This window comes from Scyliorhinus canicula, chromosome 16 (genome assembly GCF_902713615.1).
Source record: "Scyliorhinus canicula chromosome 16, sScyCan1.1, whole genome shotgun sequence".
NCBI classification, from domain to species: domain Eukaryota; kingdom Metazoa; phylum Chordata; class Chondrichthyes; order Carcharhiniformes; family Scyliorhinidae; genus Scyliorhinus; species Scyliorhinus canicula.
Window position 1 is genome coordinate 55,458,553 of NC_052161.1, and position 16,316 is coordinate 55,474,868.

General features: G+C 45.6%; 1 protein-coding gene across 7 annotated transcripts in view; it reads right to left on the reverse strand.

Annotated features, from left to right (window-relative positions):
* The window catches only part of LOC119979244 (myoferlin-like), a 284,837-nt gene that overhangs the window by 252,195 nt on the left and 16,326 nt on the right, over nucleotides 1-16,316 (reverse strand). For all 7 annotated transcript variants that reach the window (XM_038821180.1, XM_038821182.1, XM_038821178.1 and 4 more), the window contains 2 exons: nucleotides 8,941-8,996; nucleotides 8,379-8,470 (listed from right to left, as the gene is read on the reverse strand). In XM_038821180.1, coding sequence (XP_038677108.1) covers nucleotides 8,379-8,470; nucleotides 8,941-8,996 — 148 coding nt within the window. The remainder of the gene's footprint in view (nucleotides 1-8,378; nucleotides 8,471-8,940; nucleotides 8,997-16,316) is intronic.

The window sequence follows — 16,316 nt, forward strand, 5'->3', positions numbered from 1 at the left end:
GACTAGGGGCTTTTCACAGTAACTTCATTGAAGCCTACTCGTGACAATAAGCGATTTTCATTTCATTTTCATTTCATTTCATTTCAGTACCCAGCAACGTGTGGGCGTGGTCGGCCGGGCCACCTTGGCACCATTCACATCTACCCTCCTCCTCCGGGAAAAACCTATCCGGGAAGAACCTGCTCATTCGGGTTCTGGTCAAGTGGGCTCTATGTACCACTTTTAGCTGTGTTAGGTTGAGCCTCGCGCATGTGGAGGTAGAGTTGACCCTGTGCAGTGCTTTGATCCAGAAACCCCACCCTATTTCGAACCCCAAGTCATCCTCCCATTTTCTCCTTGTTGTGTCCAGTTCGGTGTCAGCCTTCTCTAGCAGTCATTCATACATGCCACTACAGTTCCCTCTGCCTAGGATGTCTGCGTCCAGCAGCTCTTATAATACTGTCTGTCGTGGGTATGTCCTTGTCTCCTTCTGTAGGAAGTTTTTAAGCTGCAGGTATCGGAGTTTGTTGCCTTTAGCTATTTGGAATCCCTGCGTCGGTTCTTGCATGTTGTGACCCTACCGTCAGTGTATAGGACCCTGACAGTCAATCCCCGTTCTGTCTCTACCTTTTGAAGGTGGCGCAGTAAGTGCTGGTGTGAACCTGTAGCTATTGCAGATGGGGGCTTTGTTGGACATTTTGGTCAGTCCAAAATGCTGCCATAGTTGGTTCCACGTCTGGAGGGTGGCTATCACCACTGGGCTGCTGGAGTGTTTCTTGGGTGGGCATGGAGGTGCTGCCATGGCGAGGGCCCGGAGGGAGGTCCCCTTACAGGAGGCCTCCTCCACACGCACCCACTCAGCCTCTGACTCCTTTATCCATCCCATCCTGATCCCCTTATTAATCAACATATCTATTTGACGTCCACAGCCTTCTGCGGCAAAGAGTTCCACAGATTCACCACCATCTGGCTGAAGAAATTCCTCCTCAGCTTAGTTTTAAAGGATCATCCCTTCAGTCAGAGGCTGTGGTCTCAGGTTCTAGTTCTTCCTACTCGTGGGAGCAGCCTCTCCATATCAACTCTATCTTGGCCTCTCAACATCCTGGAAGTTTCTAAACTCCAATCAGTACAGACCCAGAGTCCTCAACCGCTCTTCATTCGAGAACACATTCTTGTGAACCTTCTCTGGACCCTTTCCAAGGCCAGAACGTCCTTAATTAGATTCGGGGCCCAAAACTACCTCTCAATACTCCAAATGAGATCTGACCACAGCCTTAGAAGTACATCCCTGCTTGTTTTATGGCCCTCTCGACAGAAATGCGAATATTGCATTTGCCTTCCTAACTGCCGACTGAACCTGCACGTTTACTGAAAAAGGATCCAACATTAAAGGACATTAGAGGTGGACCACACATGGAGGAAAGAGAGCAAGAGTATAAACCAGAAGGATTTTCTGATGTAAATAAAGGGACCAAGTCACTGGGCTACAGGAAGCCAAATGAGTATGGAAACTGTAAGCTGATGGAAGTGGAGGAGATCAAGTGGATAACAGGGTGCAACATTTCAATGCAGGAGGACTTGAAGTAGGAATTCCAGTTGGAGGTTAAACCTTGCATTAATGAAAACATGGGTTACGGTTTCAACAAAAGGGAAAATAATCAGAATAGAGCTGGGCAACAAATGGCAGGAAAAAAAAAACCTAGGTAGTCCAGGAAAAGGTAGCAAATGTTGCAGCCAGGCAAGCCAGTTCCATACATGGGTGATCTTACTCTATGCATCAGGTTATCAACCATTAAGGAAATTAAATTCAGAAATCCTAAGTGGAATACAAACACAGAAAATTAAGCTTAATTAAGCTACGGGCAGCAGGGTAGCATGGTGGTTAGCATAAATGCTTCACAGCTCCAGGGTCCCAGGTTCGATTCCCGGCTGGGTCACTGTCTGTGTGGAGTCTGCACGTCCTCCCCCTGTGTGCGTGGGTTTCCTCCGGGTGCTCCGGTTTCCTCCCACAGTCCAAAGATGTGCGGGTTAGGTGGATTGGCCATGCTAAAATTGCCCGTAGTGTCCTAATTAAAGTAAGGTTAAGGGGGGGGTTGTTGGGTTACAGGTATAGGGTGGATACGTGGGTTTGAGTAGGGTGATCATGGCTCGGCACAACATTGAGGGCCGAAGGGCCTGTTCTGTGCTGTACTGTTCTATGTTCTATGTACATCCTCATTGTAACACTAGAGTCTATTGCATCATGGTCATTTCTGCAATTAACTGCTGAAACACAGAAATAGCACCATATCCAAGAAGTAAAATCAGGACCCACATTACTTGCATATTAAGAGTATTAATAAAATGACATTGCCAAGTGCACAAAAACAGAAGGCACCCTCCAGGTAGTTAATGTCCCTTCCAAGTACTAATCGTTCAAACTGCTCATTCATATTCATCACAGACCTTCCGGACAACTCTGAAGTTTATTTGTTACTACAGCTATTTGTAGTTATAGGATGTATATTTAGCATAGGAAAGTAACCAAGTTATTTCAAAGAGGAAAACAAATGTATGGATGTGAAGCTTTAGTACGACAGATGCAAGGGTTTGAATGTTTGCTGAAAAAAAGATCCTTCTAACCTTTCTACAAATAAAAATAAGAGGAAGCAAGCAGTGGGTGTTGAGGAAGATCTGAACACACCAGCCAACTGAAAAGCTCAGCCTCAGAATTGATTAAAAGCCAGAGTCAGACCAGAAGGCATGGGAGGGCAGCAAGGTTGGAGGACAAGATGAAACTGTTGAGTGATACAGATGACAGAAGAATTTTGACTCAATACATTGGGGACAGAGGACCAGTATAGATCAGCAGAGATGGGAGAGATGAATGCAGATATCCAGAAATTGCTCTTTGAGAAGTTGACAAATGTTCAAAATAAAAAACTAATTAGGATTTTAAACAGATGGGCAAGGCAGTGATGGTGGCAAAGGTTAAAATGTGCGTTTCTTGAAACAGAGAATATAAGGTTTGAAGCTGTGGATCTGGGTAGGAAAAGGATGCTCAGATTTCAGAAGGTAGGATGGGTGGGGGTGGGGGGTGGCGGTGGTAGTGTACATTTGGTCTTTCTGGCCCATCCACATGTTAAAATGTCAAAACTGCCATGTTGACAGCACCAAGATGGCAGTGAAGAACAGTTGAACCAGTTTCAACTTCCACATTTATGGTATGTCAGCAGATATGGTCACTGAATGGGTAAAAAGTTGATTAAAAAAAAAAAGCCACAGATGGATCACTCGATTACACATTTGAGGTGTAGCAGCAGAAACCCTTGATGGAAATGGTCAGGCCGAGTGAAGTCATTAACGTGTGGAACCAAATAAGTCCAGTAACATTGAGAACAAGGGGAGGGTTACAGCAAATTCAATAAAAAAATATGAACAAGGTGCTGCAATGACCAATGTGGATTTTTGAATCCAGCTGAGGAGAGAGGAGGCAGTTAAACTGAGACCTCACCAATTAGTCGAGTAAAAAAAGTCCCATATCACACAGCTCCAAAACAATCAGGGAATTCTCACGGTCCAATTAACATTGTTCCATCAATTATCAGCAAAAACATATTAATTGCTTATTATTCTGGTTGGTTATTTGTGGGGCCTTAGTGCTAAATTTAGCTGCAATATTTGTCCAGATCAGTAACTGCACATTAAAGCAATTATGTTGCAAAGTATCCAGGAAATTCCTGCAGATGTAATAAGGCATTATGTAAATTTAAGCTCTTTTTCTTTCAAGAAGAAAACAAGGTTAGAGATTGGATAGTTATGATAGACAGGACAAAAGGAAGGGATTTTTAAAAAATAATAATAAGTTACAGGATATGGCTATCATTGGTTAGGCATTTATTGCCCATCCTTAGTTGCCCTTCTGGGGAGTTGATTTCTTGAACCGCTGCAGTCCGAGGTGTAGGTACACACACTGTGCTGTTAGGGCAGGAGTTCGCCCCAGCGACAGTGAAGGAATGGCGATATATTTCAATGTCTGGGTGAGTGACTTGGAGGGGAACCTCTAGGTGGTGGGGTCCCCAGATATCGTTTGCTCTTGTCCTTCTAGATGGTTCACTGGTTGTGGGTCTGGAAGGTGCCGTCTAAGGCAGTGTTCTTCAAACTTATTTTCTGGGGACCCATTTTTACCAACCGGCCAACCTTCAGGACCCAACCCGGCCGACCTTCGTGACGCATGCCAGCCAACCTCGGCGATCCACCATCTTCTCTTACCTTGTCTCCAACTGTCCAAAGTTCTGCATTTTTTTCCTGTAAAATCTTATCAAATAAAACCCCCCCGAACTTGTAAAACAAAAAGCTGCGACCGTTTTTAAAAAAAGCGGCCGCACTGCACATGCGCATCGATGATTGGGCACGCATGCGCTGTGCAGCTGCATTTCTTTTTACATGTTTGCGGCCATTTTGAAGGCTGCTTGCAGCCAAGTCGCGCCCCGAGTTTGACAATGCCTGGTCTAAGGGACCTTGGTGAGTTACTGCAGTGTATCTTGTAAATGGTAAACAAGGCTGCCACTGTTAGTCTGTGGTGGAGGATTGAATGTTTGTGGAAGGAGGGGCAAACAAACAGAGTGCTTTGTTCTGGATTGTGTCGAGTTTGTTGGAGCTGCACTCATCCAGGCAAGTGGAGAGCATTCCATTACACTCCTGACTTGTGCCTTGTACATGGTGGACAAGCTTTTTTTTTGGGGGGGGGGGGGGGAAAGCTGTCAGGTGATCTGCCCTGGTAGTCACAGTATTAATTCGGTATATCCTGCTAATATTATTATGGCTAGTCCAGTTCTTTTGTGGGAGATTCAGCAATGGTAATACCATTGAAGGCCAAGGGACTGTGATTAGATCCTCTCTTGCAGGAGATGGCCATTGGCTGGCATGTTGTCTTCACAAGTGCCAGTAGCTAGATTTCACCATCTTGTGTCATGTGAGAAATGCGTGTTTATAAATGGGTGTGTATATGTATCTATAATGAGAGTACCTTCAACAAATGGGTGTTTACTGCTGCAGTGATGTCAGAGAGTGGGTGGAGCTGGGCTGTCTGTCAGTGTTTTACTTTCATTTTTGAGTAGGCTGCAGGGTGTGTTGTAGTTTCATTTTCAGTTGGAGCTGAAGCCAGACCAAGCAGGTGTACTGCTGTTCTCTCTGCCATCAAAAGACTATCTCTTGATCATTTGGTGAATTCAGAATTATAAATATTTTCAGTAGTGACTTTAACCTGATGTGCTTCTGGTAAAAGGTGTTTTAAGTCCAGTGGATGTTGAAAGGAAAGCTTAAATGATTAGTGTTGTAGTCTTTGGGGGGTTGTATTTGAATTAATGGTTGCTAAGATGTTCACTGCATGTTTTTAAAAGGTTAACTTGAGTTCATAGAATAAACATTGTTTTGATTTAAAAAATACTTGTCCATTTCTGTAGAGTGGGCAGTGTGCTCCTCATAACACAATCTATTAAAAGTTGTGGGTCAGGTGAACTCCATGATACACTTTGGGGTTCTCTAAACTCTGGCCCATAACAGTTTGCAGACCTCCAATATTCGAATATAGTATTGGGAAAACAGCAGGAGTTGAGAGATCTGATGATGAGAAGAAAGCTCTGCTGTCACGTTGACAGCAACATTGGTGTTTTGATAGATAGAGGGTTAGAGAATTTGGAGCTTGGCAGTAAATTGGTGAAGGAACTGCAGGAAGTGGGTAGTGGAATTGGCAGATGTGGATACAGAGAAGAAAATGATCTAACCCAGTCACAATGTTTTGAGGTTGCAGGTGTCCAAGGGTGTTGATGAGGGAACAGGTGAGCTCAACTGGAATACACAAATTCTTAATACAAAAAATTCATGATGCAATATCAGTCCAGCCTCAAATCCAGAACATGCATGATAGAAAAAGATGGTTGGAGCCATTGGAGTACCCAAGTATGGAGGAGAACTGTACTCTAAATTGAGATACATTTAGGCCTGGAGTTTGCAGTCAGCGGCAGTGTTTGCTATTGACCTTGAAGGTGGATATTGACAAAGACTTAGCAATCATAATGGCATGGATTTTGCCTTTCCAGACATCAATTTGAATCAGCAACCCTGATGTTGTCAAACAGGACAAGCAGCCAATCAGAGGATTACTACAATGCAGGAGGCAGCCATTCGGCCCATCAGGTCTGCACTGACCCTTGGAATAAGATGCCGATTCACACTCCCCTGTCTGCCCTGCCATATTCTTGTATCTCCATAACCTAACCTGCACATGCCTGGACATTTAAGGGGGAATTTAGCAGGGCTAATCCACCTCACCTGCACATCTTTTGACTATGGAAGGAAACCGGAGCACCCAGAGAAAATCCTTCACATTGAGAAATTCACAGACAGCAGCAAACCAGGAAGTTAAAAGCACAAATTATTCTTTTGTAGAGAGCAAAATAACATTTAAGAAATAAAGAAGCCGAAATATCAAACTTTTATATGTGGAACGTAAATTTGACATTCTACAAATAAAGAATTAAGTTTTCAGGGGCAAAGATATTGTTCTGTAGAAATGGTGAATGGATGCTTTTAAAAAACAGTTGCACCCGATTTCAAAAGGTGTGACTTAAGGGTTTTTACAATAAGATTTGTAGCAAAAAAATTTGCGTTGTCATCAATTCCATAATTTCTAACTGATTGCAGTCTTGGGGATTTTAAACAGCACACCCTATGGAGCAAAGCAGAATCTGACATCACTATCTGGATCTTTACTGTAGGAGCTGAGATGTGGATTGCCATTACAAAGATCTGAGTCACTGATTCACTCCCAAATTTATAATGTCACTGAACATCAGCACTTTCATGACAGTTTGATGGATTTCACCAGTCAGGAATTCAGTGGACACTTGCATATCTAAATATTAAAACTGACAATTGCATTTGTAATAGATGTCTTGAATCGAATAGGTAAATGCAGCAGCCATTTTGCACAAAAGTAATGTTTGGTCACATGACTAGTAACTGTGTATTTTTACAAGCGAGTGTGTGTTTTCTGTGCTGGTCACCAAGAACAGATTATCTTCTCAAAGCAACTAGACTGGTGATGATTTAAGTACTAAAGAATTGCTGGATTGGGCCTTGTTGGAATTCATTTCAGTTTACTCAGAAGACTGAGTGGAGTGACTTTCAAACCCAGGAATGGCAAGGAGCCAACTGAAAAGCTGGAACGAGTTGGAATTCTCTACTTTACATATTTACTGGAGACAAGGTATGAATTATTTTGGATGTGTTACTTAGTTAATGGCAAAATTCCCTTTTCTATAGTTGGGTGTATTAATTGTCTATCAAGAAAAGTTAGAATTGATTTTAGGTTTGTTACAGCAAAAGTCAATATTTTTCTAGTTGCTGGGAAATTGTATCTTTTTAAGCAAATTATTGGTCGCTCTGGGAACTGTAAGATCAATGGTGCCGAGGTGGGGATGGTTGACAGCTTCATGTTCCTAGGTGTGCACATCAACAATCTGTCCTGGTCCACCCACGTTTACGCTACGACCAAGAAAGCACAACAGTGCTTATACTTCCTCAGGAAACTAAGGAAATTCGGCATGTTTGACGTTTAGCAATTTTGACAGCTGTACCACAGAAAGCATCCTACCTGGCTGCATCACAGCCTGGTATGGCAACTGTTTGACCCAAGACTGTAAGAAACTACAGAGAATCGTGAACACAGCCCAGTCCATCACACCAACCTGCCTCCAATCCATTAACTCTGTCTATATTCCCTGCTGCCTTGGGAAAATAGGCAGCATAATCAAAGGCACCCTCCTATCCAGGTTATTCTCGCTTCCATCGGGCAGGAACAGATTCAAAAACAGCTTCTTTCCCACTGTTACCAGACTCCTGAATAGCCCTCCAATGATCTCTCCACGCAGCTTCTCTATTGTGGTAGCACTGTACTTCATATGCTTCACCCGATGTCCATGTATTTACTTGTATTTTATCATATGTCCTATGTTTTATCATGCATAGAATGATCTGCCTGGACTGTACGCTGAACAATACTTTTCACTGTACTTCGGTACACGCGACAATAAATCTAAATGCGATACAGAATTTATGTCAAGAATGTCACACTACACAAGATACTTCCAGAAACTGTTGTAAGATGGGTTTAGTTCAGTTGGCGAGGAGCGCAAAGACTTAAGTTAACCGCTGTCTTCATGGTTGCCTTTACACACATCTGGCCAGTACAAGACTGCACTCTAGACTTGGGTCATGTGTTCGTCTACATCACATTGTACTACAAAACAACATTGTAACACTTTGGCCAATTTCCGCATTAACACCAGTGCAGGTTTGGCAGCACAGAACTCCAATGTTAGAAATAAATACACAAAATTAACCATGAAAATACATACTTGTCTTTTCCGATTGTCTCATAGTCCTTAACCACAACGATAATTGATGAAGAAGCATTTAGGGACTCTCCCTTCAAATCAAATTCAATTTTCTGTGCGCAGAGAAATAAGGAAATGGTTAAAAAAATCTCAATCCCTAAAGTCTATTATTTAACAAGCTTTGTATGATGTCCATGTTAACAAATGCTGAGTGACTGACATGTTTGAAAGGCAAGTGGGGAACTTTAATTGTTAAGTATCTACTCAGCAATGTTATCTGAAAACGCGTAGAAATGTAGGAATATTTAAATCAGCACTTAACCCTGATGGTTTAATCAATTCAGATTTTTCTCAAACGTGAAATTTAGTTGCGAGGACTATTGTTTGCTTGGCACGTTGCGAAAGAGAGATTTATTTAAAAATGCACTAGATCAAAGATGTCCAGACACAATACAAGAACAAAAAAGTTAAGCAACACAAATCTCTACTAGACTGTAGGACTCAATGATATCCTTCACACTCTGCAATTTCTGTTACCATATGATTGTTATTTAGTAAAAAAGGGTTAGTGTTGCATTCTTACCTCATTCCATACTGGATTCAACTCATTGTCAATTGACTTGGTTTTTTTCTTTTCACCTAGAAAAAGTTGAACATGTGTCACATTTGAATGTTACTTTACAAAATGTGTTTTATTCCAATTAGCAAATCAATCAAAAGATGCCAATTTGTCATTTTACTCTGAATGAACTCAAACCTCCTCCCGGCCCCGGGGCTGAAGGCTATGCAGTCAGGTAAAGCCCCGGGGCCGGACGGGTACCCAGTGGAGTTCTATAAAAAGTTCTCTGGGATATTGGGACCGTTGTGGTGAGGACATTCAATGAGGCAAGGGGGAAGAGGGGTGCTGCCCCCGACAATGTCACAGGCCACGATTTCGCTGATCCTGAAGCAGGACAAGAACCCGGAGCTGTGTGGGTCCTACAGGCCTGTATCCCTATTGAACGCAAAACTACCGGCCACAATTTTGTCCTCCAGGATTGAGGATTGTGTTCCGGACATTATTGGGGAGGACCGGGGGGAGGGGGGGGGGGGGGGGGTTTGTTAAGGGAAGGCAGTTGGTGGCCAATACAAGAAGGTGATCATGACGCCCCCAGAGGTAGGGAGGTGGAGGTAGTGGTCACAATGGATGCAGAGAAGGCCTTTGATCGAGTAGAACGGGAATATCTGGGCAAGGTGCTGGGACGGTTCGGATTTGGGTGGGGCTTTATTGACTGGGTCAGGTTGCTGTATCAGGCTCCTGTAGCGAACATACGGACAAATAGGAAAACATCAGACCATTTTAGGCTGCATCGGGGGGCCGAGAGAGGATGCCCCCTCTCCCCACTGTTGTTCGCATTAGCCATAGAGCTGCTGGCAATTGCACTGAGAGCTCCAAGGGGCTTGGGGGGGGGGGGGGGGGGGGGGGGGGGGGGGGGGGGAGGAGGAGGAGGGTGTGGAACACAGTCTCGCTTTACGCAGACAACCTGCTCATGTACGTATCGGACCCAATAGAGGGGATGGAAAAAATCATGAGGATTCCAGGGGAACTTGGTCGGTTTTCGGGGTATAAACGAAATATGGGGAAAAGGGAGATGTTTGCGGTCCAGGCGAGGTGATTGGGAGAGCTGCTGTTTAGAGTAGTTGGGGGAAGCTTTTAGGTATCTAGGCATCCAAGTGGCGCTGGAATGGGATCGGCTGCACAAACTAAGTCTGGCCAGATTAGTAGACCAAATGAAAGATGATTTTCGGAGGTGGGATGCGCTCCCGTTGTCACTAGCTGGGAGGGTGCAGATGGTGAAGATGACGGTCCTCCCGAGATTCCTGTTTGTGTTTCAGTGTCTCCCCATCTTTATTCCACGGTCCTTCTTTAAACGGGTCAACAAAGTGATCACTGGCTTTGTCTGGCCGGGCAAGACCCTGCGAGTAAGGAAGGGGATGCTTGAGTGGAGCCGGGGAGAGGGCGGGCTGGCACTGCCAAACTGTAGGAACTACTATGGGCGCCGAATATAGCCATGATCAGGAAGTGGGTGGTGGGGGGAGGGTTGGCATGGGAGTGTATGGAGGTGGCTTCTGCAAGGGCACCAGTCTGGGGGAGTTGGTAACGGTGCCTCTGCCGTTCCCACCAGCATGGTACTCCACCAACCCAGTGGTGGTGGCGGATGGAGAGTCTGGGGGCAATGGAGGAGACATGTGGGAGCAACAGTTTGGTCTCCAATCTGTAATAATCACTGGTTTGCCCCGACAAGTATGGATGGGGGCGGTTTCGGAGATGGCAGAGAGCAGGGATTGAGAGGATGGGGGATATGTTTATAGAGGGGAGCTTTGTGTGTTTGAGCACACTGGGAGGAGAAGTTTGGATTGGCGAGGGGAAACGAATTTCAGGTACCTGCAGGTGCGGGACTTCCTACGTAGACAGGTTTCAACCTTCCCGTTCCTACCACCAAGGGAGATACAGGACAAGGTAGTTTCAAGAGGGTGGGTGGGAGAAGGGAACGTCTCTGACATTTACAAGGAACTTATGGGGTCAGAGGAGACACAGACCGAGGAGCTGAAGCGCAAGTGGAAAGAGTGGGTTGGGAGGAGAGATAGAGGATGGTCTATGGGAGGACGTGTTGAGTGGAGTGAATGCGTCCGCAACACGTGCCAGGCTCAGCCTGATACAATTCAAGGTCATTCACCGGGCTCACATGACAGTGGCCCAGATGAGAAGATTCTTTGGGGTGGAAGACAGGTGTGCAAAGTGTGCGGAGGGCCAGCGAACCATGTCCACATGTTCTGGGCATGTCCGAAGCTTAGGGGATTTTGGCAGGGGTTTGCAGATGTCATGTCTACGGTGTTAAAACAAGGGTGGCATCGAGTCCAGAGGTGGCGATTTTCAGGGTGTCGGAAGATCCGGGAATCCAGGAGGACAAAGAGGCAGACGTTCTGGCCTTTGCTTCCCTGGTAGCCCGGAGACGGATATTGTGAGCATGGAGGGACCCAAGTTCACCATGCCTCTTTGTCCTCCTGGATTCCCGGATCTTCCAAAACCCTGAAAATCGCCAACTCTGGACTCGGTGCCACCCTTGTTTTAACACCTTAGGCATGACATCTGCAAACTCCAGCCAAAATTCTCCAAGCTTCAGAATGGGGGGTTAGTTTAGCTTAGAATAGGGGGTTAATAAAAGGCGAGACCTGCAAGGGAGGAGGACGGCTTTTGCACTATGTTTATAGATTCATGTATATTGTTTATTTTGTTGTTGGTGTAAAACCCAAAATACCTCAACAAAATGCTTATTTAAAAGAAAATGAACTTGACCCCAGCAACCAACACTCCCCTCCACCCACCTCCCGGTGACAACAAATCCTCGAGAAAAAAAAAGACAAAATCAGCCTCGATCTTACATAAAATCCCTCTTTTGACCCTCCAAGAGCGAACTTCACTTTACTCCGCCATATCCTGCAAATGGGCCCACCCCATCAGTGGGGATGCCCCATTACAATTAGTTGGTGGTGAAAGGCACACATGGTCCCCCTCCTTTCCTCCAGGGGCTCCGGCTGCTCAAGGGATGGCCAATGGACACGGCGCCATCCGCATCTCCCCCCACCTCCTTAAACTGTATCAGGCTCATCATGGCACAGGATGATGTCCAATTAACCCAGTGCATAATTTCACTCCATGCCACCCCACCTTGGCAACAAAGGGAAAGACAGTAGCTCCTTGCATCCCAAGTCCCGAACCATGTACCCAAATTCACTCCACCTTAGTAGCTGGTATTTCTTCTGCAACTCTTCCAGACTCGTGAATCTCCCTCCACAAACATATCCTTTACCTGTTCTACCCCCCTCCCTATGCCAACTCATGTGCGTCGCAGGGATAGACATGATTCCTGCATATGGGGGCCAGTACAGATAGCCCCCTCAGCTGGTTCCATACTCACCCCAAAAAGGGCCCCCTCAGCTGGTTCCTTACCTTTAGGGGCAACACCATGACTTGGCTATTGATGTACCTAACCGGGGAGATGTGGGGGCACCGGTTGTGACTATCAGCATGGCCCCTGCACACCCCCACACAGTAGGCCTTCTCCACCTGTAACCAATCTGGTCCCACCCACCCTGCCCCCACCACTGTTGCACCGTCTCCACATTATAGTAATACAACAGGTTTGGGAGCGTCGGCCCCTTCACCCACTGTCCCCACAGCAAGAAAGGCCTTCCGAATTCTCAATATCTTGCCTGCCCATACAAATTCTCAAGATTAACTCCGAATGAATGCCGATGTAAGGAATATCGAAAGGGACTTCAAATAAGAACTAATTTGTCAGGGGGATGGGAAAACGAGCTGTAGTTCAGAAGCCAGTGTTGAGAGTAGTGAGGTACTGAGGAGGTTATCAAGGTCGCAGGAGTGTACCAGTAGACAGAAAGGTGGGTTGAAGTGTGTCTACTTCAATGCAAGGAGCATCTGGAATAAGGTAGGTGAACTTGGAGCGTGGATTGGTACTTGGGACTACGATGTTGTGGCCATTACGGAGACATGGTTAGAACAGGGACAGGAATGGTTGTTGGAATTTCCGTGGTATAGATGTTTCAGTAAGAGGAGGGAAGGTGGTAAAAGAGGTGGAGGAGTAGCATTGTTAATCAAGAATAGTTTAACAGCTGCAGAAAGGCAGTTTGAAGGGGATCTGCCGACTGAGGTAATATGGGCCAAAGTTAGAAATAGGAAAGGAGCGGTCACGTTGTTAGGAGTTTTCTATAGGCCCCCAAATAGTAATAGAGATGTCGAGGAAGAAATTGCAAAATAGGTTATGGATAGGTGAGGAGGTCTCAGGGTAGTGACTTTAACTTTTCAAATATGGATTGGAACCTCTATAGGTCGAAAAGCTCGGATGGGGCAGTTTTTGTACAGTGTGTGCAGGAGGGTTTCCTGACACAATATGTGGATAGGCCGACAAGAGGGGGGGGGGCCACATTGGATTTGGTACTGGTGATATACCTTCAATTCACCGAGAGGCAGAGAGAGAGAGAGTGAACAGTAGGCTTTATTAGAACAAAGAACAGTACAGCACAGGAACAGGCCCTTTGGCCCGCGCCGACCATGCTGCCCATGTAAACTAAAATCTTCTACATTTCCTGGGACCGTGTCCCTCTATTCCCATCCTATTCATGTATTTGTCAAGATGCCCCTTAAATGTCACTACCGTCCCTGCTATCACCACCTCCTCCGGCAGCAAGTTCCAGGCACCCACTACCCTCGGTGTAAAAAAAAAAACTTGCCTCGTACATCTCCTCTAAACCTTGCCCCTCGTACCGTAAAACTATGCCTGGTAATTCACCCCTCTACCTTGGGAAAAAGCCTTTGACTATCCACTCTGTCTATGCCCCTCATAATTTTGTAAACCTCTATCAGGCAGCCCATCAACCTCCGTCAGTCCAGTGAGAACAAACCGAGTTTATTCAACCGCCCTCATAGCTAATGCCCTCCATACCAGGCAACATCCTGGTAAATCTCTTCTGCACCCTCTCTAAAGCCTCCACATCCTTCTGGTAGTGTGGCGACCAGAATTGAACACTATACTCCAAGTGTGGCCTAACTAAGGTTCTATACAACTGCAACATGACTTGCCAATTCTTATACTCAATGGCCAGGCCAATGAAGGCAAGCATGCCGTATCCCTTCTTGACTACCTTCTCCACCTGTGTTGCCCCTTTCAGTGACCTGTACACCTATATCTCTGACTGTCAATACTCTTGAGGGTTCTACCATTCACTGTATATTCCCTACCTGCATTAGACTTTCCAAAATGCATTACCTCACACTTGTCTGGATTAAACACCATCTGCCATTTCTCTGCCCAAGTCTCCAAACGATCCAAATCCTGCTGTATCCTCCAACAGTCCTCATCGCTATCCGCAATTCCACTAGCCTTTGTGTCGTCTGCAAACTTAATCAGACCAGTTACATTTTCCTCCAAATCATTTATATATACACTATGGCCAGCAAAGGTCCCAGCACTGATCCCTGTGGAACACCACTAGTCACAGCCCTCCAATTAGACAAGCACCCTTCCATTGCGGCTCTCTGCCTTCTTTGACCTAGCCAGTTCTGTATCCATCTTGCCAGCTCACCCCTGATCCCGTGTGACTTCACCTTTTGTACCAGTCTACCATGTGGGATCTTGTCAAAGGCCTTACTGAAGTCCATATAGACAACATCCACTGCCCTACCTGCATCAATCATCTTTGTGACCTCTTCGAAAAACTCTATCAAGTTAGTGAGACACGACCTCCCCTTCACAAAACCATGCTGCGTCTCGCTAATACGTCCATTTGCTTCCAAATGGGAGTAGATCCTGTCTCGAAGAATTCTCTCCAGTCATTTCCCTACCACTAACATAAGGCTCACCGGCCTGTAGTTCCATGGATTATCCTTGCTACCCTTCTTAAACAAAAAGCAAAAACATTAGCTATTCTCCAGTCCTCCGGGACATCACTTGAAGACAGTGAGGATCCAAAGATTTCCATCAAGGCCTCAGCAATTTCCTCTCTCACCAACTTCAGTATTCTGGGATAGATCCCATCAGGCCCTGGGGACTTATCCACCTTAATATTTTTCAAGACGCCCAACACCTCATCTTTTTGGATCTCAATGTGACCCAGGCTATCTACACACCCTTCTCCAGACTCAACATCCACCAATTCCTTCTCTTTTGTGAATACTGATGCAAAGTATTTATTTACGACCTCGCCCATTTCCTCCGACTCCACACATAGATTCCCTTGCCTATCCTTCAGTGGGGCAACCCTTTCCCTGGCTACCCTCTTGCTTTTTATGTACGTGTAGAAAGCCTTGGGATTTTCCTGAACCCTATTTGCCAATGACTTTGTGACCCCTTCTAGCCCTTCTGACTCCTTGCTTAAGTTCCTTCCTACGTTCCTTATATTCCACAGAGGCTTCGTCTGTTCCCAGCCTTCTAGCCCTGACAAATGTCTCCTTTTTTTTTTGACGAGGCCTACAATATTTCGTTATCCAAGGTTCCCGGAATTTGCCGTATTTATCCTTCTACCGCACATGAACATGCCGCTCCCGAATTCCTTTCAACTGACATTTGAAAGCCTCCCACATGTCTGATGTTGATTTACCCTCAAATATCCTCCCCCAATCTAGGTTCTTCAGTTCCCGCCTAATATTGTTATAATTAGCCTACCCCCAATTTAGCACATTCACCCTAGGACCACTCTTATCCTTGTCCACCAGCACTTTAAAACTTACTGAATTGTGGTCACTGTTCCAGAAATGCTCCCCTACTGAAACTTCTACCACCTGGCTGGACTCATTCCCCAATACCAGGTCCAGTACAGCCCCTTCCCTAGTTGGACTATCTACATATTGTTTTTTAAGAAGCCCTCCTGGATGCTCCTTACAAACTCTGCCCATCTAAGCCCCTAGCACGAAGTGAGTCCCAGTCAATATTGGGGAAGTTGAAGTTGCCCATCACAACAACCGTTGTTTTTACTTATTTCCAAAATCTGTCTACCTCTCTGCTCGTCTATCTCCTGCTGGCTGTTGGGAGGCCTGTATAAAACCCCCAACATTGTGACTGCACCCTTCTTATTCCTGATCTCTACCCATATAGCCTCGCTGCCCTCCGAGGTGTCCTCCCGTCATACAGCTGTGGTATTCTCCCTAACCAGTAGTCATCAACTTGCTAGCCAGAGTCGGTTGTACAGCTGAATGCCGCCATAGGCGGCCGGTCTATATGTGGCTCCCGTGAGGGTGGAGACAGAGGCATAGCCATACCGGGGTTACAGTACAGTACCTGGGTTACAGTACAGTACCTGGAAGCAGCTCGTATCACCACTTCCAGGTCATAGGTCACAGTATCATACATGCATTATGGTGAATATATTCACCATATTCACCCCGTTAAAAAAGAAGTCCAG